The sequence below is a fragment of the Kogia breviceps genome, chromosome 14 (genome assembly GCF_026419965.1).
Source record: "Kogia breviceps isolate mKogBre1 chromosome 14, mKogBre1 haplotype 1, whole genome shotgun sequence".
NCBI classification, from domain to species: Eukaryota; Metazoa; Chordata; class Mammalia; order Artiodactyla; family Physeteridae; genus Kogia; species Kogia breviceps.
Genome location: NC_081323.1, coordinates 13569835 through 13593981, shown reverse-complemented (window position 1 = coordinate 13593981; position 24147 = coordinate 13569835). Strand labels below are relative to the sequence as shown.

The 24147-nt window shown below is 47.7% G+C and overlaps 1 protein-coding gene and 1 pseudogene across 5 annotated transcripts in view; both read left to right on the top strand.

Moving 5' to 3' along the window:
• EYA2 (EYA transcriptional coactivator and phosphatase 2) overlaps positions 1-24147 on the top strand; it is a 251291-nt gene that overhangs the window by 213725 nt on the left and 13419 nt on the right. For all 5 annotated transcript variants that reach the window (XM_067013899.1, XM_059038755.2, XM_067013897.1 and 2 more), the window contains 2 exons: positions 840-929; positions 19957-20015. In XM_067013899.1, the coding sequence (XP_066870000.1) occupies positions 840-929; positions 19957-20015 (149 nt within the window). The remainder of the gene's footprint in view (positions 1-839; positions 930-19956; positions 20016-24147) is intronic.
• On the top strand, positions 21659-22543 carry LOC131740995 (small ribosomal subunit protein uS2-like; annotated as a pseudogene).

Below are 24147 nucleotides of genomic sequence, written 5' to 3'. Positions count from 1 at the left end.
GCGGATTCTCAACCACTGCGCCACCAGGGAAGCCCCCGGGGGCTACTCTTCGATGCAGTATGTGGGCTTCTCATTACGGTGGCTTCACTTGTTGCGGAGCCCGGGCTCTAGGCACATGGGCTTCAGTAGTTACGGTGCATGGGCTCAGTAGTTGTGGCCCGCAGGCTCAGTAGTTGTGGCACACGGGCTTAGTTGCTCTGCGACATGTGGGATCTTCCTGGACAAGGGATCGAACCTGGGTCCCCTACACTGGCAGGCGGATTCTCAACCACTGCACCACCAGGGAAGTCCCCAACGGTGGGTTTTGTTTATATGTTTGTTTTCGTAGTTAATCCTCTCTTGTTAGAGAAAAGTGTTTTTTTAAATAGCCGGAGGAGGAGGAGGGCTTATAGCCATAGAGCGATGGATTGATCATTGATCGTTGTAAGGAGAGAACCAACATCCCAGCTCTCCCAGTAGTTTATACATAGTTTATACTGCTTTCCCTGAAATCTCTCAGGCCTCCCGGGAAACACACATTCTCCAAGAGGCTCTCCTTTCCTACAGCCATTTCTGGTTCTTGCAACACTGAACACAGTTGCCATTCCAGGGGCGTATTTGTGGGGGGAGATTTAAACACGGACGAGGGTAAATAGAAATGATGAAAAAGTAGAAGTGAAATCTCAGAAGCTGTGCAACACTATCACCCTGACCCCAGCCGGAGACACATCTTAGGCCGTGTGCTAGCCGCGCAGATGAGGACAGACCAGATCCGCCATTCAGGGGTGGGCCGGGAGGAGAGGAGGCTGAGACGACAATGACTCCACTTACTTGCGCTTTTCTCTGCTTCTTCCTAACAGGACACCACGGCGTCCGTGCGCATCGGCCTCATGATGGAAGAAATGATCTTCAACCTCGCAGATACACATCTGTTCTTCAATGACCTGGAGGTTTGGAATTGCTTGATTGCTCATTTCATTCCATAGTCGCTGTATTTAATCACCTGCATCTGTTTTGGGGACAGAGCCACTGCCTTTCCTTTTTCCTTTTTGTTTCCTTTTTCGTTTGGAGGCTAGAAAATTTTGCTCACCACCCGCAAGAAGGCACAAAACTGTGGCCAGCCACGGCTTATTGGAAACACACTTGACCGGATTCTCTCCCCACCTTCCCTCTCTACGGTTAATGGGCTTTTCCCTCTGCTCTAGTGGTGATGTCCACTGGCAGTTTTACTAATCCAATCAAGGCCGCGTAGTTTCTTCCTCCTGAAATTTGCTATTTAATAAAGTTTATTAAGGCAAATTAGTACAGATCCTCCTGGGTCAGGAATAATTAGCAGTGGGCCAGGATGGAAGCTTTTAAAAACAATTTACATTCTCCTGAAAACATGTTGTACAAAGAGAGAGAGAGAGAAAGAGAGAGAGTGGTGGGGCCGCGCGGATTCAAGTATCTGCTCCTGAACCCCTAAGCAAGCAGCAGGGAGATAGGAAAAGGGGCAGAGCAGCTTCCGAAATAAATGTAATTAGTTTGTTTATACCCAGCCTGAGTCAGAAAGATTGGGGAAGAATTTCAAATAGAAAACATATTTAAAATAGAGCTACTAAAGCGAAGGCAAAGGAATTGAAAGCCATGTAATGAATAAGGGTGAGGCATTGTACCAGAAAAAATCTGGCTCAGGCTAACTACAGCAGTTGAGTCTCTCTGAGCTTCCTGGTAGACAAGGCAAGGAGGGAAATGCAGTGCACTACTTACCCCTAATGAAAGAGCAAGCAGCTTTCTCCAAGGTGAGGAAAGTTTTTTTGGTTGATAAGAGGATCAATGTGGGAGTCTTCTAGCTTTGTAAATTATATTCTCGTTATTGGTTTAACAGATTGAAAAATAAAGGCAACCTAAAATAAAACTGCATGTAAAAGAACAATTCTATTTATCCTAGTAGGAATATTTTTTTCTTAGAATCTGGAAAATCCCTGGGTACTCAACTGTGAAGTAATAATATGAAGGCTATAAATTCCAAATCTGTCCTGGCCAACTGAGAGCATTACTCATTTATTGTCAGGAAAGGATACAGAGTTTCCTTCCCAGTCTGCAGTCCTAGAGTTCCAGAAAGGGAAATCCTTGCTGAAATGATCGATCTTGTGTTCCGTCCAGTCTCGGCAAGCCGTTTGGGCCTCAGTCCTCCCATCTATGAAATGAGATTGATGCTCTCTGCCCAACATCTTTTTCAAAGAGAGGATTGAGATAGAAGCTTTCTGAGGAAGGGCACTTCCCTGGTGGTCCAGTGGGTAAGACTCCATGCTCCCAATGCAGGGGGCCGGGGTTCAATCCCTAGTCAGGGAACTAGATCCTGAATGCATGCAGCAACCAAGAGTCTGCATGCTGCAACTAAGGCCCAGCACAGCCTAAATAAATAACTAAATATTTTTTTTAAAAAAACTTGCTGAGGAAGGAAGCTTTGGAGTAGTGGAGAATGCCAGTAGCATCAAGGCCCAAAACTATCTCTTTAGCCAAAAGCAACGTACAAGCTCCCTTTACAAAGTCCTCTTATGTCTTGGGGGGAAAAAGAAGAGAGAGAGAGAACTTAAAGTTAAATTTTTAAATTAAAAAAAAAAAACATGGCAATTGAATTCAACAAGTATTATGGAGCCTAATATAGTAAAAACTCAGCTGACTGCACATTCAAAACCCAACTTGCTTTAGCAAAAGATGGAAATTATTGGCCCTTGTAGCTGAAAAGTCCAGGGTAGATGTAGTTTTTCCCCGTCTCCTGCTTAGAATGTCACTTTTGTGCGAGGAGGGACCACGTCTGTCTGATTCACCCTAAATCCCCAGGGACCAGGCAGTAAACAACCAAACAAATCCATAAACAAGCATGCTTGTGGCAGTGAAAAGGACGTGAAGAAAATAAAACAATCAGATGTGATAGTGAGTGTTGGGGGTGAGGGAGTAGGGTAGGGGAACAGCATTCTCGGGGGGGGTGGTCAGGGAAGGCATCTCAGGGACGTGGCGCTTGAGCCAAGGCCTGAATGATGACAGGAGCCAGCCAGGTGGAGGCCAAGGGAGGTGGGATCAGCAGGTGCAAAGGCCCTGAGGTGAGAACTAGTGTGACATCATCACACTAGTGATGATCGGCAAGAAGGACAGGTGAGTGCAGTGAGTGAGTGAAAGCAGGGGGGCGGCTGGGAGGGATGAGTCTGGAGAGGGAGGCGTGAGCCAGACACAAACCACAGACATCAGAGTTGGACAACCATGGGGCCAGGGAGCATGAAACGGGAAGATCCACATGACCTGATTTATGTTTTAAAATGACCACTCTGGTTGCTGCATGGAGATCAGGCAGTAGGACGGGAAACGTAGAGACAGGGGGACCAGCAAAGAGCTACTTCCAAGTAAAAGATGAGAAATGGGTTGGATCAAGATGGGAAGAAGACGTGGGCTCCGGAAGAATGGCAGGAAAGATGAGAGGCCTTGCTGACGGCTTGGACGTGGGGGATGAGAGGAGAGAGGAGCCAAGAGGGGCTCCTGGGATTGGCCTGACCTGGGTGATGGTGCTGTTCTCCGTGATGGGCAGCACACAGAAGACGGGAGAATCCATCCTTCTGTGGTGGGCACCTGAGGTCGGAGGTGTCTGGGACACCCCAGTGAAACACCACATCGACAGGCAGATAAGCGAGTTTGAAGCTCTCACGCAGCGAAGGTGGTAGACACATAGTAAGCACTGTGTCCGTCTTGTTGAACCTGAGGCTCAGAGCCAGGTATTTTTTGGACTGGTGTGTGTTCAGGCCCATGTCTTCAGAACCTTGCCCCTCTGCTGTTCTTCGCTGACCCCAAAGTCAAAGTCGCACCTCTTAGAAAAGGATCTTAATTACCAGCTGGAGCTACTCAGGGAAGCCAGTTTGTTTTTATTCTCTACATTTTTTTTCCAAAATGTCCCCAGTGCCAGAAGCCCCGAGGGCACCTCAGCAGAATTGAAACCATGTTATACGATGCAGAAGTTAAGACGCAAGTGAAAACATATTGCTTGCTGGTGCAGGGAGCCCCTGTCAAAACCTGAAGGGCAGCCCGGTGGGGCTCCCCAGGGAGGCCCTTCGGGGCTGGAGCCTGGCTCCTGCACGGATGGTCAGATGATGGGGTTTAGGGAACAAAGTCAGATCCCCTTCTGGTCTGAGCCTGCAGTGCCGTCTCTAAAAAAGGAGGTCAGCTCCCACAAGCAGCAGCAATTTATGGAGAGTTTAGCATTCACCAGGCCCTGCTCTAAGTGCTGTGGTTTCAGTGTCAAAAAAACAAACAAAAAAAACCACAGCAAGGTTCCCCCACCCTGGAGGCATTGACCTTCCAGTTGGGGAAGCACACCGTAAACAATTGAATATAAAATGTCAGATAAAGTGCTCCAAAGAGAGGCCAGCAGAGCCAGAGGAGATGGTCCCAGGGACTGTTTTCCTTGGTAAAACCAGATAAGGCTGCTGTGACACTGGAGCAGAGACCTGAAGGAGGTGAGGGAGAGGACCACGTGGGCATCTAGGCAGAGAGTGTGCCAGACAGAGAGGACAGCAGTGCAGAGGCCCTGGGGCGTGGTCAGAGTCGGCAAGTTACAGGAACAGGAAGGAGAGCCCAGTGCAACTAGAGCAAAAGAGCAGGAAGGGCTGTGGAGGGCAGTTTGGGGGAGGGGAGACAGCTCACTTGGGGCCTCTGGGCCACCATAAGGCTCTGGGTAACGTTCTAACAGTGACCAGAAGCTATTGGAGGATTTAGAGCGGGGAAGCAACATGACCTGCCTCACCGTTCAGAGGCTCCCTCTGGCTGCCGGGTGGAGAACAGACCAAAGCGGGCAATGGAGGAAGCAGGTGTTTGCATTAGATCGGTTCCTGGACTGAAAGGTGAAAGTGCTCATGGGGCAGGGATTCCATGGGGAGGACTGGTCAGAGACAAAGTAGGTGCCAAGTTCAGCTGTATCTCAGGACTTCAGGGATGCGTGTCCAGAGTTTACGGCAAGTGTCTGCTAATCAGTTCAGTCTGCCTTTGAGTCCTGGCTCCACCATCTCCTGGCTGTGTGACCTGTGCAAGGCACTCCACCTCCTTGAACCTCAGTTTCCTCATCTGCTAAATGGGTAGAAGAAAAGCCCCTGACTTCCAGGGTCGTCAGGATGATGGGAGATACACGGAAGCAGTCAGCAGAGAGCCTGGCATACGGTTGGCACACGGTACATGCCCAAGAGATGGGCCTCCCCACCAGAGGGCTGCATGTGCCACTGGGACTGGGCAAGGGGGGGTCTACGTGGTACAGGGGCAAATTGTTTAATTTAAATCATTATATGTTTATTGTATGATGAGCTAGAAAAGGTAACTAGGTTGCCCAATCCCCGATTTTACCATAATTCAGTAACAATACATTTAATGCAGAGATAGGGCAAAGATTATGACAGTGGTGAGCAGCCTGGCCCGAAATGACAGCAAGTTGCTGGAGTTTGGGCATAAATATTGACAATTACCCGGCCAACTTGCCTTTGTGCGAGAGCGACTTCTTTTGCAGTAAAATCCAGGGCAGAGGACGGACCCTCATCAGAAATGTCAGCTGGGTTGTGGAGGAAGGGTAGAGGTTTGATTGAAATTCACACACCTGCCGCTTGGGAGCTCATGAAAGCGTCCTCGGGCTCCCTGAAGTGCGCATGTGCCGCTGCCAAAGCCAGGCCGGCCCCGGCTGAGTGGAGGTGCCCGGGAGCACAGTGCTCTTGGGTTCGATTTCGGGGCTCAGTGTGCAGCGGGGGAGGCGATGCCATCCATCCTCGCGGCCCCTGCGTGAAGAGGTGAGTGGGGGGAAAACAGGGCGGATTCAGGCGAGGGACAGCCGCGTCCTCGCTTTCCCGTCTTCCCTCGTTCTCAGAGAGCAGGCTCTCTCGATGTCCGCAACCTCATTATCGTCAAGTGGGGGAGGGTGAGTTTGGAAATGGGAGGGAAGTGTGGGTTATCACACGAAGGGAAAGAACTGTTGGCCCCTAGCAGTCGGGGCCAGGGATGCCACATAACCCAGTACTTTGTACAGCCTTGTACAACGAGGAATCATTCCACACAAAATGCCAGGGGCACCCCGTTGAGAAACACTGCACCAAGCCCTTGAGAGCAGTCAATCAGCTGCACCGCATTTATGGATCACCTAGCGTACAGCAAAAGCCAGGCTTCATGTAACTTGCTTTTACTTTAAAAACCTTTTTTTGGTTAAACTTACAGTTTTTCTCTTATTAGTGTTTTAGGGGGAAAATGACTAAGCACATTATGCAAGTGATTTCATAGGTGATATTGCTTAGGATGAAACTAAGGCTTTATTGTTTGTTTGTTTTATTGAAGTATAGTTGATTCACAATGTTGTGTTTCTGGTGTACAGCAAAGTGATTCAGTTATACATATTTTTTTTTCATATTCTTTTCCATTGTGGTTTATTACAGGATATTGAATATAGTTCCCTGTGCTACACATAAATCCTTGTTGTTTAATTTATATATAGTGGTGTGTATCTGTTAATCCCAAACTCCTAAGTTATCCCCCCATTTCCCCTTTGGTGACTACATTTGTTTTCTATCAATATGTCTGTGAGTCTGTTTCTCTTTTGTCAATAAGTTCATTTGTGTCACATTTTAGATTCCACGTATACGTGATATCATATGGTATTTGCCCTTCTGTGTCTGACTTACTTCACTTAGTGTGGTAATCTCTAGGTCCACCCATGTTGCTGCACCATGTCATTATTTCATTCTTTTTTATGGCTGAGTAGTATTCCATTGTATATATGTACCACAACTTCTTTATCCATTCATCTGTTGATGGACGCTTAGGTTGCTTCCATGTCTTGGCTGTTGTAAATAGTGCTGCAGTGAACATTGGGGTGCATGTGTCTTTTCAAATTAAGAGTTTTCTCCGATACATGCTCAGGAGTGGGATTGCTGGATCATATGGCAACTGAATTTTTAGTTTTTTAAGGAACCTCCATCCTGTTCTCCATCGTGGCTGCACCAATTTACATTCCCACCAACAGCGTAGGAGGGTTCCCTTTCTCCACACCCTCTCCAGCATTGTGTTACTTGTAGATTATTTAATGATGGCCACTCTGACCAGTGTGAGGTGGTATCTCATTGTAGTTTATGTTTCCCTAATAATTAGAAGCTACGGTTTTAAACGTTTAAAAAGGAAAGTTGATTGAAAGGGGTATGATAGGGTGCATCACAAATAGTAGTGGTGAAAATTGTTTGAGAAAAATTGTCTCAGTGATATCAATTATGTTTCAGTAATTTACATCTCTGTGTGATAGAAAATGTGGCTCTTATGGAAGGTCACAGTCAAAACCACTTGAAAGGGGCTTCCCTGGTGGTGCAGTGGTTGAGAGTCCGCCTGCAGATGCAGGGGACAGGGGTTCGTGCCCCGGTCCGGGAAGATCCCACATGCCATGGAGCGGCTGGGCCCGTGAGCCATGGCTGCTGAGCCTGCGCGTCCGGAGCCTATGCTCCTCAATGGGAGAGGCCACAATGGAGAGAGGCCCGAGTACAAAAAAAAAAAAAAGTAACAGTAATCACAGCTGACATCATTTACTGAGTACTTACTAGGTACCAGGCACTGCTTTGTTCAGTTTACATGTATTAACTTGTTTAATCTTCACTATTATTGTCCCTATTGTCTCAGTCTGCTCCGGCTCCCATAACAAAACATCACAGATTGTATGGCTTAACACAACAGAAATTAATTTTCTTACCATTCTAGAGGCTAGAAGTCCCAGATTAAGGGGCTGGCAAATGTGGTTTCTGGTGAGAGCTCTCTTCCTGGCTTGTAGAGGCCACCTTCTCACTATGTCTGCACATGGCCTTTCCTCAGTGTGTGTACAAGGAGAGGGAGAGAGAAAGAGAGAGAAAAAGCATGTGCTAGCCAGCTCTGCTGTCTCTTTTTATTAGAACACTAATCCTATCAGATCAGGGCACCACCCTTATGACCTCACATAACCTTAATTACTTCCTTAGAGGCCCGCTCTCCAAATACAGCCACCTGAGTGTTTGTGCTTCCACATATGAATTTGGGGAGGACACAAACACTCAGTCCATAACACCCATTTTACAAATGAAGAAACTGAGGCACAGAGAGGTTAAGCGCGAACAGCCCAAGGTCACACAGTTGGCAATGGCAGTATTCAGACCCGGGCAGCCTGGCTCCAGGGCCCTTGCACGTATCCACTGTGCTGTGCTGCCTCCCCCAGGAGAACGATTGCCATCTGGCTGAGAAAGAAGATCCCCAACAGGAAATCTAGACTGTACAGTGCTGTAGACAGTGGGTTCAAAGGGAAAAGGAGAGCAGGGAGGATTGGTGCAGCCAGGAAGCCTGGAGGAAGATGAGCAAGGTCTGACAGCAAGAGGAGGAGAAATTCCCAGTGTAAACGAAGAAGACAAAGGTGAAAAACTCCTCCGTGAATTATCATGTCATCTTCACGTCGTATATGCAAAACAGAAGTCACACAAATAACAGCAACCTAAACCACACTAAACTACTACGGCACCTTCTCTTCCCCCCTGCAAGGGGAACAAAGCAATAAACAAAGGATCTGAATGCATTTCTAGAAAGAAGGATGTGGACTGAGGTTGAAGCCGAGTGGGGGGCACAGGTGAGAATAATAAACCCAATCACAGCGACAGCTGACATGTACTGAGAGGTCACTGTGTGCCAGGCAGTGCCCAAAGGGCTCACCTGCATGCCTTCATTTAACGTTTCCACCAGTCACAGAAGGTAGATACTGTTACGTATCCCCATTTCAGAGATGGGAAAACTGAGCCACGGAGAGGTTAACTTGCCCAGGGCTGACACGTCTTGAGCTCTTACCCTGTGCCGAGCATCACACGTGCATTTTCTCACTGAAATCTCACAACTACCACGGAAAGGGAGATTTTCTTTTTTAATCTCTATTTTACATATGAAGAATGAAGCCCAGGGAGGTCATTTTTCAAGGGTTACAGAGCTAGTAAGAGTAGAGTGGAGATCTGATCCCAGGCCAAGCTGACTTCTAGGCTGGGACGTTTATCTTTCACGGAAGATACGTTTATTTATTTATTCATTTATTTTTTGCTGCGTTGGGTCTTAGTTGCTGTGCGCGGGCTTTCTCTAGTTGCCCCCAAGCAGGGGCTACTCTTCGTTGCAGTGTGCGGGCTTCTCATTGCGGTGGCTTCTCTTGCTGTGGAGCATGGACTCTAGGGCTCTAGGCGCGCAGGTGCAGTAGTTGTGGCTCATGGGCTCTAAGAGCTCAAGCTCAGTAGTTGTGGCGCACGGGCTTAGCTGCTCCGCGGCATGTAGGATCTTCCCAGACCACGGATGGAACCCGTGTCCCCTGCATTGGCAGGTGAATTCTTAACCGCTGCACCACCAGGGAAGTCCCAAAGATACAGTTTTGAGATGAACAGTGAATTGGAGAAGGAATACGGGTCCGAGAAGGAATACGGGTCCACAGAGTGGATGGAAGAAAAGAGTCCTTCATAAGAAACAAGAACAACCTAAAGGTTTTGACAGAAGGTATCCCTGGCCTGAATCAGGTATGGCCAGGCTGGAGGGTGGGCTGGAGGGGGAGCGTTTCAAGATGCTGCCAGAGCTTTGGGAAGGATCATGCTGGAGGGACTCAGAAGTGGCTGGAATCTGGGCAGGCTGTAGCTGCCTTCCTGACACCTGGGCCTGATGGCTAAACGTCTGATTTACGGTTCTGCAGGAGCTGTCAGGGAGAATAATATTTCACCGTGTCAGCGCTGAGCTGCTCTCCAAGACGTCCTGCCCAACTGACCATTAATGCAACACAGGCCACAGCCTGTTTAGTGCTCTTCAGATAAGTTAAACATTTAAACAACACGAGAAAGACAGCCCAGGTTTCCCTCCCAGGGAGCAGGCCCCTCTCTGGCTAGTCTAGAGGCAGCATTAAGCACTCTCACTTTTAAAATATACCTGCTTTGTGGGTTTTTTTTGGTTTTTTTTTTTTTTTTTTTTTTTGCAGTACTTGGGCCTCTCACTGTTGTGGCCTCTCCCGTTGCGGAGCCAGGCTCTGGACGTGCAGGTTCAGCGGCCATGGCTCATGGGCCTAGCAGCTCCGCGGCATGTGGGATCTTCCTGGACCGGGGCACGAACCCGTATCCCCTGCATCAGCAGGCGGACTCTCAACCACTGCGCCACCAGGGAAGCCCCCGATGTACCTGCTTTGAAGGAGAAGGAGTGGGCAGGGAGTCCATCTGGGCTTGGATAAGAGTCATTTTTCTAAAGCAAATTTGTCAACAATTTCCTTTCTGCATTCGTGTCTCCAGGCAGCCAAGGACAAAAAGTAATGGGCTCAGACCACAGCAGAGCAGGTTGGGAAAACCCTGGCTGTCACCAGCATAATCAGGACGGATTTTGATGGGTACTTGTCACCGGGCTTACTGTTCAGAAACAAGGATGAGAATACTAAGGATCAAAACCTATGGGGTGCAGGCAAAGGCTGATCCAGACAGCCTTAAATTACATTTATTAGAAAACCAGGAAAATTAATAAGAACTGGTAATTGAAAAGATCATTAAGGTAGAAAGCCTTTGGCAAGCGTGAAAAAGAAAAAAAAAAAGAGGGAGAAGAAGAGATCAGTAACCAACATCCAGAATGAAAGGGTGGACATTATTATAGGTTCAGGGGAGATTCTTTTTTTTTTTTTAATTATGAGAATACCATGAGCAATATTGTTCCAATGAACTTGAAAACCTGGATGAAATTGACCCTTTTCAGAAAGATGTAAATTATCAAAATTAACCCAGGGGAAAATGTTTTAAATAAATAAACCAGTGACCATGAGAAATTGAAATCGTAGTTAAAGGTGTACAGCTCTAACAAAGGCACCACGTCCAGCTCATTTTAAACAAGAGTTCCACCAAACGTTCAAGGAAAGGATAAATAAATCGCATCCTGCACAAACTGCAGAGCAAAGAAAAGGTGGGATGCTCTCTCATGCATTTCAGGAGACTAATGTTACCTTGAAACTAAATCTGGACTTTGAGCACATGACAAAAGGATAAATCGCTGTCATCGCTATGAAAGATGGGACGCTGCAAGTGGATTCATTACCCATATTTCATAATTTTTTTTTAAATCCAGGACTTCCCTGGTGGCATGGTGGTTAAGACTCTGCACTCCCAATGCAGGGGGCCTGAGTTCAATCCCTGGCCAGGGGACTAGATCCCACATGCATGCCGCAACTAAGGAGCCGGCAAGCCACAACTAAGGAGTCCATGAGCCACAACTAAGGAGACTGCCACAACTAAGGAGTCTGCCTGCTGCAACTAAGACCTCACACAACCAAATAAATAAATAAATAAATAAATATTTTTTTAAAATCCTGGAGACCTTGGTCTGTTGCCCAAGAGGGACCAGGAGCAATGATACTCCTGCAGCAACTAGCACATCCAGCATCCAGATCTTGGCTTCAAAACACCATTTTCCAGTGAAAGGAACCAGGACTCCTGGGAGAAGTGACTGATTCTAGGGCTTGGACAGAGAAGTTACATGATAAACATGGAGCATCTTACCATACCAAAAACTAAAGGAGTGCTCAAAAAACCCCATGATGATGGGGTATGTTAAAGGGACACAAGTGCTGACTAGAAGGGTTCCCAGTGGCCAGAGCTGGAACACTTTGAGTACTGAAACAAATAACATAGTATTCAACCCAAGATATAAAATAAGTACCCATGAATCCATACTGACACAGATAAATGATTGAATAAATAAGTGGGGGAGGACAGACAAATCTCCCATACAGAAAAATTCAAAATAATTTATGTAGATACTCTACCCTTTACTGTGAGCTTTGCATAGTTTCTTCCTTCCAAAGAGTATGCTATGGAAAGGTGGGGGGAGAGTAACTTTACAGTAGAGAAGCCTGAGGAACACTACCTGAGCCAGGTGATCAAGGTCAACATCAACAGTGATGTCATGTTGATAGTATGTACCCTTGATGTGACGTGATGAGAGTGGCACTTTTACCTCTGTGATCTTCCTCACCAAAACCCATAACTACAGTCTAACCATGAGAAAAACATCAGACAAATCCCAGCTGAGACATTCTGCAAATGACTAATACTCCTTTAAACTGTCACTAAAACCAAGGAAAGTCTGAGAAACTATCACAGCCCAGAAGAACCTAGAGAAACAAGATGACAAAATGTAATGTGGTACCCCAGATGGGATCCTGACAGAGAAAAAGGATGGCAGTAGAAAAGCTGAATAAAGAATTGACATCAGTTAATAATAATATAGTGATATTTATTAGCTGTGACAAATATACTATTTGAATATAAGATGTTAACAATAAAAGAAACTGGGTGTGGGATATATGGGATCACTCTACTGTATTCACAATTTTTCTGTAAATCTAAAACTATTCTAAAATTAAAAGTTTACTACAGGGACTTCCCTGGTGACGCAGTGGTTAAGAATCTGCCTGCCATTGCAGGGGACACGGGTTCGAGCTCTGGTCTGGGAAGAGCCCACATGCCACGGAGCAACTAAGCCCGTGCGCCACAGCTACTGAGCCTGCGCTCTAGAGCCCACAAACCACAACTACTGAGCCCATGCACCACAACTACTGAAGCCCTCGCGCCTAGAGCCCGTGCTCCGCAACAAGAAAAGCCCGCGCACCACAATGAAGATTAGCCCCCGCTCGCTGCACCTAGAGAAAGCCCGCGCGCAGCAATGAAGACCTGATGCAGCACCCCAAAAAAAGTTTATTACAAAAAAAAACAAAAAACTGAAGACTCACAGGTGTCTAGTAACTTTCCCAAGATCACACACCTAGGAAATAGGGCTGGCACTGGAGCCTAGGGATGGGCATTTGAAGGCCAACTACAACATCAGGGACGTGTGAAACTGAATGTCTCTACCCTAGTTCTCTCCCGCCCCGCTTCCTGAGATGCATTAATGTGTAGCATCCTGACGTGTCTTTGGAATTTGGACTGAAGACTGCAATGTCCTGCTTTGCTTCTAAATTGCTTCATCAGCAGAGCTGACCATCCATAAACCTCTTTCAGTGGTGAACTCAATTCAGTTTGGGCCTATGGAATTCAAAATAGTAATACTAGTGATGATTAAGGCAAACGTGTATGTGGCATTTTCTGTGGGCGAGGGACTTTTCAAAATGCTTTACCTGTATTGATTCATCCAATCCTTACAAAACCCTATGTGGGCAGTAGCATTCTATAGCTCAATTACAGACAAGGAAGTTGAGAGTCACGAAGATGAGAACCTTGTCCAAGTCCATTCTGTTAGTAAGCAGAGTCAGAATTTGACCCAGATCCCAGAGTCTGTGCTCTTAACTGCTGTACTCTCTGACCTTGCAAAAAACAGTTTAAAAAAAAAAAAAAGGCACTACCTTTAGGGTTTCCCAGTTTAGCAGATGAAAGAAGAAATTGGCCATTATATCAGGCCTAGATTAACCCTACAGGCCCCACAAAGTGTGGAAGCACAGAAACATTTGTCCTGACATGGCATAGAGTTGGAGCAGTTTTTACAAAGGCAGTGACATCAGCAAACCTTCGCAGGCTTTTGATAGATGGAAGGAGAAGGGAAAAGCATTCAAAACAGAAGGAACAGTAAATGCAAAGGCCCTAGGGCAAGAGCATGAGGGTTGTTGAAGGACGAGCAGGGGCTGCTGTGTCTGCAGTGCAGTGAGAGAGGGCTGGGAGATGGTGGGGGGAGAGTGATGAGTGGGAGGGTGTGCAGACAAGTGGGGCCCAAGTCATGGTGAGGCCTGTGTTTTCACTTGTAGGGAGGTAGGAGCCATTATGGGGTTTGGGGCAGGGGAGGGACAGGATCTGACTTAGGGTTTAGCAGGATCCCTCTGGCTGCTGGATGGAGACTAGGCTGGCAAGATGGGGGGTAGACAGGGTAGAAGTAGGGAGAGTGAGGAGGTGACTGTAATAGTCTGAGTCAGGGCTCAGTTAACTTTTTCTGTAAGGAGCCAGAGAGTAAATATTTTAAGCTCTGCGGCACAGGCTGTCTCTGTCTCAACTACTCAGTTCTCCCGTTGTAGGACAAAATCAGCCCTAGACAGTATGTAAATGAATGAGCATGGCTGTGTTCCAATAAAACTTTATTTACACAAACAGTGGGCAGGCCAGATTTAGCCCCCAGGTCATAGTTTGCCACCCTCTGGTGTAGGTGGCAGGTAATGATGGCTTGGACCATGGTGGGAGCAGCAGAGGGGCCTCTCTTTTCTGGGGACATAAGAAGTACCATGAGGACAAGAGTCAGGTTAGAACCGAAACCTCCCCTCTTTTTTTTTTTTTTTTTTTTAATGAATTTAAATTTATTTCTTTATTTTTGCCTGTGTTGGGTCTTCGTTTCTGTGCGCCGGTTTTCTCTAGTTGCGGCGAGCGGGGGCCACTCTTCATCGCGGTGCACGGGCCTCTCACTGTCATGGCCTCTCCCGTTGCGGAGCACAGGCTCTGGACGCGCAGGCTCAGTAGCCATGGCTCACGGGCCCAGCCGCTCCGCGGCATGTGGGATCTTCCCAGACCAGGGCTCGAACCCATGTCCCCTGCATTGGCAGGCGGATTCTCAACCACTGCGCCACCAGGGAAGCCCTACCTCCCCTTTCTTGACCCAAGCATCCTCTGATGCTGTTCCGAGCCCAAAGAAGGCATTTTTATAAGTTAGTCTTAGGATGGATGGATCTTTGCAAGCACAGACTCTGGAGGCAGACAGCCTACTGGGCTCCTCCTCACCCTCATTGCATGGCCTCGGAAGTTTTCTGGGGTAACAAAGTACCCAGACTGGGTGACTTAAACAACAGAAACTTCCTGTCCTGCAGGTCTTGAGACCAGAAGTTCAAGGTCAAGATGTTGGCAGGGTTGGCTCCTTCTGAAGGCTCTCAGGGAGAATCTGCTCCTTGCCCCTCTCTCCTACCTTCTCCGAGACATTCCTTGGCTTGTAGACCTATCACCCCACCTCTGCCCTCATGGTCACATGATGTTCTCCCTGTGTGCATACCTGTCTCTGTGTCCAGATTTCCCTTTTTTATCAGGACATCAGTCATACTGGATGAGGGCCCACCCTCATGACCCCATCTTAACTTGCTCATCAGTGAAGACCCTATTTCCAAATAAGGTCACATTCCCAGGTACTGGGGTTAGGACTGCAACATCTTTTGAGGGGACACAATTCAGCTCATAACAGACCTGTTCCTGTACTTCTCTCACCTCATTTTCTCCTGTATAAGATGAATGACAGTAGTATTCCCGTTAATCTATGTGAAGTGCTGAGCACAGACCCCGGCATATTGGGAGCCAGTCAGAGGCTATATGTTGCTGGCCTCTGTCCTCCAGTATTAGATCCTGCCTTCTCCTCTCCTCCCCATGGAGATACTTTATTTTTCAAAAGCAGTATATGTCCATATTCTCCTTGTACAGGAAGGAAGGAGGGAAGGAAGGAAACAGGGAGGGAGGGAGGGAGAAAGGAAGGAAAGGAAAGCAGAGCATTTCAGTAAGGTTAAAGCCTCCTTTGACCACTAACCCAAAGCCAGTGCCTTCCCAGATGGAATTACTGTTCCCAGTCGGATGTGTGAGCATCCACATCTTTCTATTTCCATTTATGTATATGGATACATTCATAGATAACACCTTGTTTTGTTTTTAATTGTTTTTTGTAAATATCAACATGTGTGATACTGGATGTCTCATTCTCCAGTCTGCTGCTTTTTGCACTGTAGGATGTCTTGGAAACATTTCCATGTGCTAACATAACTATCTCCCTCTTTCTTCTGAGCTGCCAGGTAGGATCCCCTGAATGGATATACCACAGTTCATTCCACCATGATCCAATCGAGGGAACTGCAGGTGTTTGCAGTTTCTCACTGGGATGCTGGACATCCTTGCACGAGACTCTTTGCAGGTGTTTCTCTGGGTCAGAAAGTGTCCATTCCTCAGCCCCACTGCGCCTCACCAATGCCAAGGCCACAGGAACCCATCCTCTGTCTTGGGCGGGTGGTCCCGCTCCAACCCCCACCCCACCCCCATGATAGTCACACTCTGACTCCAGAGAGGCCAGAAGCACCCTGGGCCGTGAGAAGCTGGCATCCTTTGAGAGGCCTGCCCCCCATGCAGCGCAGTTGAGGGGCATATGATCCTCTTCCCCCAGGGCCCAGCCCCAACTTTGTGTCCTCGGCATTGTCCCACCCTCCTCGGTGCTGGCTCAGCGGGTAACTCAATCCAGGTCAGCTGGTGTTGTATGAGGTAGTGTCTAGCTGAGCGTCATGGTATTTTATTAAGCCCGAAATGTGATCGCTACTGTTGTCACACTTTAGCACCCCTGACGATCCCCTCGCAAATGAGAAAAACAGAGCCTCCCCACATACCTTTCCCCTGACATCAGGGAAAGCACAGGGAACCCTGCCCAGGGGCCTGAGCCCTGGTGACCCCCCAGAGCAGCTTTCAAGCTTGAGGGAAGGCCTGGGGGCCACGGGGAGGTGTTTTTCCAATTTCAGGCAAAGCAAATGGACTGGGGGGAAATCTGCTATTAATTTTTCCTCAGTGCCTGGGTCTCCAAAGTCAGCACTGGCTTTTAAATACAGTTTTCATTAACCTGTTAGGATTGCTGGCCCTAGGATCCTTCCATGTATATGAGATTGCTCTGGATCAGAGGTTTCAAACTAGGATGCCCACAGGGGCCAAGTAACCAGGTAAGGTAAAGTGAGGAAAACCCAGTAGAGGCTGCGGAGGAGTGGAGATGGATGTCAAGGCTAAGGATTCTCAGGATAGAAGAATACAAGCCCTGCATTGCCAGAGCATGTAAATTCTCAAAGTAGCTGAAAATCTAGAGAGACAGAGAAAGAGGGAGAACAAGAAGAGCGAGAAGGGAGGGAGGAAAGGGGGAGAGAGAGAGATGGCTATTGTTCCAAAAAATGTTTTAACGTTTTAAGCCCATGAGATACGTCTCCATGCCAGCTTGCAAGTTCTTCCTTAATTGGACCTATCAACACAGCAGAGAAATTGTCAACCTCGTTTCTTTATCCCTCCAGAGCTGCACTGTCCAATAGAATGTTCTGCAATGATGGAAAACGTGCACCATCCAGTATGGTAGCCATTGGCTCCATTTGGCTATTGAGCACTTGAAATAGGCCTAAGGAACTGAATTTTCTATTCTGGTTAATTTTAATTGAATCTAACTATGAAGAACCACGTGTGGCTAATGTCTACTGTATTAGGTAATGTGACTATCGACTCTTCCAGTTGGGGCCGTACCATCGTGCTCAACTATTTAGGAAAGGACACACCCTCTCAGGGAGGGGGATCAATTATACCACCAAGACGTTAGAATCCTGGGTGCATGGAAAGAAAGGAAATATGGAATACAGCAAAAAAGGTTTAGGTGTAAACCAGATGTCTGGTCACTCAGTGCCCCCCACCTAGTTTTTTTCCAGTACTATCCAAAGAGTTTCTCAGTTGGGGTCACCACTGAGCGTCTGCCATGTTCTTTGCCCTTTGCTCTGGCTACCATTTGCCCATGGCTGACCCCTAGGAAGCCTCTGGGTAGGCCTGCCTGCTGTCAGACCTGTCAGAGCACACCGTTGCCCACGCCCGGGTGCTGTGCCAGGCCCACAGACACGTGAGGTGCCGTGCAGCAGGACCCTGAGTCCCACTTTGTCACCGCCACAGAGCTGTGGGCACAGTGTGCCAGGGACTCTGGAAACAAACCTCTTTCCAATCCAGAGGATCCAGCAAACCACCTTCCAGTCCAAAGCTCATTCAGGGGGGCCAGAGAGGGGTCAGCGGGCACACCACCCCTTCTTCCACGTTCCAACCTTAATCCCCAAAAAACAACCCAGGCTGCCCCAAATGCCACTGTCCCCACCTGCTCTACCCCCACATCTCCATAACAACTAAGTTACCTTTGTGTATCTTTAAAAACCAATGGAGGGAAGGTGGTCCTATCATCCCCCAGTAAAACTCTTGTTCTCAAAGATAAACTCAAGCCTCTTCCTTGTGTAAAAAGAGATCTGCTCAAAATGTCGACAACACCATTTTTTTTCCCCAGCTTCTCTCCTCCCATCAAGGGCCCAGAGATGTTACAACCAGTTTTTCTCTCAGAGGTCAAGCTCAAAGTTCCACGTGCATCTCCTCTCTCTAGCAGTCTTTGCGAAGGAGATAGCTGCCCCCTGAAATTGTTCTGCAAACCAAAACGTGGATGTTTACAAATCTTAACACAGTAATCAAAACTAACATTTATGTAGCCAGACCCTTCTCCTCTTGTCAACCTTGTGAAGCAGGTTCTGTTGTTATCTCCATTTGCCAAACTGATCTCTGAGATTCGGGGTGGTTAAGTCACTTGCTCAAGTGGTTACCCAGGCGATCCAATTCCAGAGCCTGAGCTCTAACCAGTACCGTCGGGGGGCAGGCACAGCGTGCTCACGATGTTTGCCTTATGGACCGATCATCTGAATGGACTCTCTGATGGAGGTAGAGAGCACAGGCTTCCTTGGGGGCTGTTGCACCACTTGCCTCTTGGTTGCAAACTGAGAGAAATCCATCTCCACTCACTTAAATGGAAAAATCCGTGTATTCGTCTCCTACGGCTGCTGTACCAATTTACCACACACTTAGTGGCTTAAAACAACACAGTTCTGGAGATCGATGTCCAAAATCAATTTCACTGGGCTGAAGATGTTGGCAGAGCTGGTTTCTTCTGGAGGCTTTGAAGGGAGAATATGTTTCTTCGCCATTTTCGGCTTCTGGTGGCCGCCTGTATTCCTTGGCTTGCGGCCTCTGCCTTCATCTTCCAAGCACCTCACTCCAGTTCCCTTCTCCTCTCTGTCGTCAAATACCCCTCTGCCTCTTACTTACAAGGACCCTTGTAATTACATTTGGGGTCCCACCTGGAAAATCCAGGATAATCTCCCCATCTCAAGATCTTTAACTTAATCACATCTGCAAAGTTCCTTTTTCTGTATACGTTTCCTGAGATTAGGACAGGGATGTTTTGCGGGGACTATCATACCTACCATAGTAGTCAGGGTGGGCTTGTCTCAGTTGTGGCTGGATCCAGAGGAGCAAACAGTGTGACCAGGGCCTCATCCCTCTCTCCAACTCCCAGACCTACTTTCCTCTAACAGCCCCAGGCTTAATCTCACCATCCAGCAGCTCTAGGGAAAGGAGAGCTCCTCTTTCCCAGAAGTCCCAGGACTGGTTCTCATTGGTCCAGCTGAGGCCACACACTCATCTCTGAACTAATCACTGTGGCCAGAGGGACCCTGGGTCTCTCTGATTGGTTGAGCCTGGGTCATGTGCCCACCTACATCATCCCTTCCCCTCAGTCTTAACTCCCATGTGTTACGGCATTTCTCCAAAGAGAACTGAGAGATGTATGGGTGGTGGAAAGCAGCATGTTATTGGAGTCCATTGAATGGCAAACCCTTGGAATGGTGCCTGGCACATAGTAACGCTTGATAAATGATGGTCACAGATCGTGGGACACACAAGGGGACTTGGGCAGGGGGTACCTCCTGAAGCCAATGCTTGAAGAACACAAGGTTCGCTAAGCAGATGAAAGCAGAAGAGCATTCCAAGCAGAGGAAACACTTTGAATAGTGAAAGGCTTCCACCATATGGCCATGGTAACCATAGGTCCTAGTGTACCTGGGTGCAGAGGGAGACAGGTCCTATTTTGTGCCTGTCCTCCTAATGTAACGCTGATAGCAGCCCCCTTTACATTGCAGAATTATCTAGGTTTGCATGATAAATTATACGGCCACCACCACCACCCCTTACAGCCAAAGGCAAAAGAGGATGAGACTTAGCCCAAGGTCACCTGACCTTTAGTGGCAAAGTTTGGACTAGAATTCAGGACTCCGACTCCCAGTCCAGTGCTCCTTCACCCCTCAGCTTATGAAACCAACTCTTAAAGGCTGCATCAGCTTCACCAGTCACACTTCTCCCTTTTTCTCTTTTGCCAAACTCTCTACAGGACTGTGACCAGATCCACGTGGACGATGTCTCATCCGACGACAACGGGCAGGATTTAAGGTAGGAATTTGGGGAGTCAATCAAAAATGCCCCTTCTGATTGGTTATCAAGCTTGCCTTTCACTAGGAAGCAGAGAGGAGGGACGGCTGGTTATCGGGGCAAGGTGGCCTGCCCCTCAGCCAGAGCTGGGACGGGTGTTGCTCTGAACTCAGAAATCACAACCCTGCCCCCGACCCTGCAGCCTGCTCCGCCCCATCTCAAATCACGGAAGCTGAGCTTATGTTTATCTCTCTGCGGGTTTTTCCCTGCTTACTAAAGTAATGCATGCATATTGTAAAAAAATATCATACACCACCTCTGATCTCGTCTCCCAGAAGCACCACCATCAAGAGTCTGGTAAACCTGTTTGCAAGGTTTGACTGCACTCACTAACATACATACGTTATTTAATGTAAAATTGATACAGTCAACACTCAAAAAAAAATTTCTTGAGTAAGTGGCATGTCTGATTTCTAGGGGAAAACACTCCTAGGACATGAATTCCAGAAACAAGGTACCCAACTGCTCAAAATGAGACAGCTTTCAGAAGAATGTGGCTGGAATGTTCCAAGCCTGCCCATTATAAAAAACGGAACCCTAGTTATTAATCTGTGCTTATCAAAATTATCACTATTCAACGCCTTTAGGCCCATCGAAAATATTATGAGACCAAATAACATTTTGCCTGTGAGCCATTCGTGGTAACTTAACTTAGTGTTTGCTTCCTAGGTGTGTCTTCCAACTTACTCAAAAAAAAGAAATCAAAGTTTCTGTTCCTGAGCCCTGCAAGTCTTTTCAAAGCCCAGCACAATTAGAAGTGATAGCTGGGCATCGCCTGCTTCATTTTAATTAGCCATTCAGAAAATCCCTTCTGCCATCAGGCCTGGCAAGGAGCACGGCTCCAGTGCCAGCCGGGACTGCTTAATTTGTGAAGTAAATAAACCCCAGGTCAAGGCTAATCGTGTCCTTTTCATGAAGTCATCCCAGGGAACCACTCTCCCTTTCAAGGCAGTGAGCAACCAGTGTTCTGTTTTTATCGTTTCCCCTGTAGTTGGCTGGCTTGGAATTTAGAGCAATGTCCCTCTGAACCCTGATTCGTGCTGAGTTGTTTGGTACCTCATTTCAAGAATCCACAATCCAAGGATTTTTTTTTCTCACTAGAAGCCAAATTTCCCATTTGTTCATTCAAGAAATATCTTTTAAGCACCTACTGTGTGCTAGGCAACAACTATCAAATGCCCCTTGTTTTGTTTTGTTTTGTTTTCAGTTAACAGTAAAAACCAGTGGTAACGCCCTTACTTTGCACCATGCCCTGTTCCAGTTGCTCTATGAGACTTAACTCACTGCATCTTCACAGTAACCCTAGGAAATAGTTGCTCTTGTCATCATCATCGTTTCACACTTGGGGAATGGGAGGCACAGAGAGGTTCGGTAACCTTCCCAACCTCACACAGCTGGTAAGTGGGTGAGGCAGGATTCACGGACACCCTTCCCTGCCCTCCACCTCTTAGCAGAACATCCAGGCATCTCCCCAGGTATCCTGAGTTTACAGAGTCAGTGTTCTTTTTCAAGAATAAATTCTCTAGCCTTTCTGCACTACCCAGGGAGGGGTCCATAAGGCATTGTTCTAGATTCCCATCATTACTTAAAGGGAAATTTCCACGATGTCCGGAGTCCTTGATGTCCTGCAAGTGAAAAAGGAGGATGTCTTCAAATTCTTTGCAGCAGGAACCCAGTTAGGAGGCACCAACCTTGACTTCCAAATGGATCGGTCCATCTACAGAAGGAAAAGTGACAGCATCTACATCATAAATCTGAAGAGAACAGGGGAGAAGCTTCTGCCGGCAGCTTGTGCCATGGTTGCCACTGAAAACCCAGCCGATGTCAGTGTCATGTCCTCCAGAAGACTGACCGGTGAGCTGTGCTGAAGTCTGTCACTGCCGCCAGAGCTACTTCTATTTCTGGCTCTTTCACTCCTGGAACCTTCGCTTCCCAGATCCAGGCAGCCTTCCAGGCACCACGACTTCTGGTGGTTACTGATTCCGGCGCTGACCACCATCCTCTCCCAGAGGCTCTCGTGTTAACCTGCCTACCGTTGCTGTGTGTAGCAGACTCTCCTCTGCGCCATCCCTGCAACAACAACGGAGCTTCCCCAGCGGGGCTGACACGGTGGATGCTCTCCTGGGATGTCCTGCGCATGCGTGGTACCATCTCCCGTGAGCACCCGGGGAGATCATGCCTGATCTCGGCTTCTGCAGGGATCCAGAAGAGCCTGAAAAGGAAGAGCAGGCCACTGCTGAAAAGGCTGAAACCCTGGAGCAACGTCGGGGTGAATGGATGCTCGGGCTCCCAAGTTCACTGCCACTCAACCCGAGGTCGCAGACCAGTCTGAAGGCTCACTGATGCCCTCTGTGCCTGCCCAGCGGCTCCCTACTGAAGACTGCGGAGCTCAGGCCGCTGGCTGGGGAGGCACAACCACTGAGTGGTCCGAAGCTGTTCTTCCAAAGACTCTTAAACAGAAAATGGAAAATGAGGTTGATGGAATATAAAATTTCTTGAAAAAAGAAAAAGCAGAAGACATCCTCTAGCAAGATGGGAACCTTGACAGTAGAGAGGAAGGAGTACGTGTCAATTTAAAGTGTGGCTCCTGGAAATGAGGGGCCGTGATGGGATGAGGTCACATAGCCCCTTTCTCGTCAGGATAAGAATGTGCTAGAAAAGTGCCCAGCACAGTGAGTAGTCCTTGCTAAATAGCTCTCTGCCCCTATGATTAGATGTTGTCTGCTCCCTTTTACTAGTTGGGGATATTTTATTTCTCTGTAGCCCCTGGTCACCTCCACCCAAGGGAGGGACTGAGAAGAAAGCAGCAGCAACATGTCTGTGTAATAAACCCACTGGCGTCTTTCGTGGTAAAGAGGAGGTTATCATGCAAACAAGTTATTAGAACAGTCATATCTTATTCTCCATGCATCCTTTTAATTTTTTTTTTAAAAACCTTCTCAAGATCTCAAGTTATGGTGTCAAATACCACGATGTCAAGCTAGTGGTTAAACAAGTTAATTACACATAACCTATATTTTTATTTTATTGTATTGATTTTTTTGGCCACTCCACAAGGCACACGGGATCTTAGTTCCCCAACCAGGGATTGAACCCTTGCCCTTGGCAGTGAAAGCGCGGGGTCCTAACCACTGGACCGCCAGGGAAGTCCCCAACTTTTTAAACTTGAGTAATTCAGTATAGAGCAGAGAAGAAACTATGATCACCCCTGTTCCCACCATCTCCAACTCATCACTTTCTGACATTATGAGTTACTTCCAATTTTATACACATGCACACTCACACAGATGTCTATGAAAAATGACCCAGGTGAATGTGTGTGTGTGTGTGTTTATGGACATATGGGCAAAAATTTGAAGACATCTAAAGAACTTCTGTCAGCCTGTTGGTATCTCTCTGTGACTGTCTACCCAGCCTGCTCTGGAGGAAATGCCAGAGTCTACGTTTGAGGTCTTTGGGATTAAGTCACCTGGGTCAGTGTCCTCCAGGCCCACCTGCCCCAGTGAGCCCACGTGGTGAAATTTGCTGTTGAGTTTGAGGCATCACTCAAGGCGTTCCTGTGGCTCCTGCAGGGGTTTTGTCGTCACCAGTTCGATATTCCGGCTGTCAGGCTGAGCCCCAGGCACGGGATGGTGCGGGACGGCACGTGGGCATCAGCACATCAAGTGGCCCACAGGGAGAATGACCCGGAGCTTCACACTTTTCAAATTCCCTTTTATCTGCTGCAGCAGTGGCGCGGGGATACCTAAGATACAATCTCCTAGTGTTGTTTCATCCCTAGTGCATCACACCTTTTTAAACAATACAATATCTTTCTCCACCCTTAAACTCATCACAGAAAATCCAGAAACAATAAAATAATGCAAAGAGGAAAAAAAGTCAGCTGAACCCACCCCACCCCCAGAGGCCGTGGTATACCACGCTGACCTGCCCCCCCCCCCCAGGCTTTTTCTGTTCGAAGAGACTTTCACTTTTGAAGTTTCCGGTCCACACATCCCTCGTCACGCTCTGGTTTTGCCTTGAAACGTCCTGTGGTTTTGCAAACCTGTACCAAGCTTCCAGTGGAGGGAAAGAAAATGGTGTTCTGTGGAGA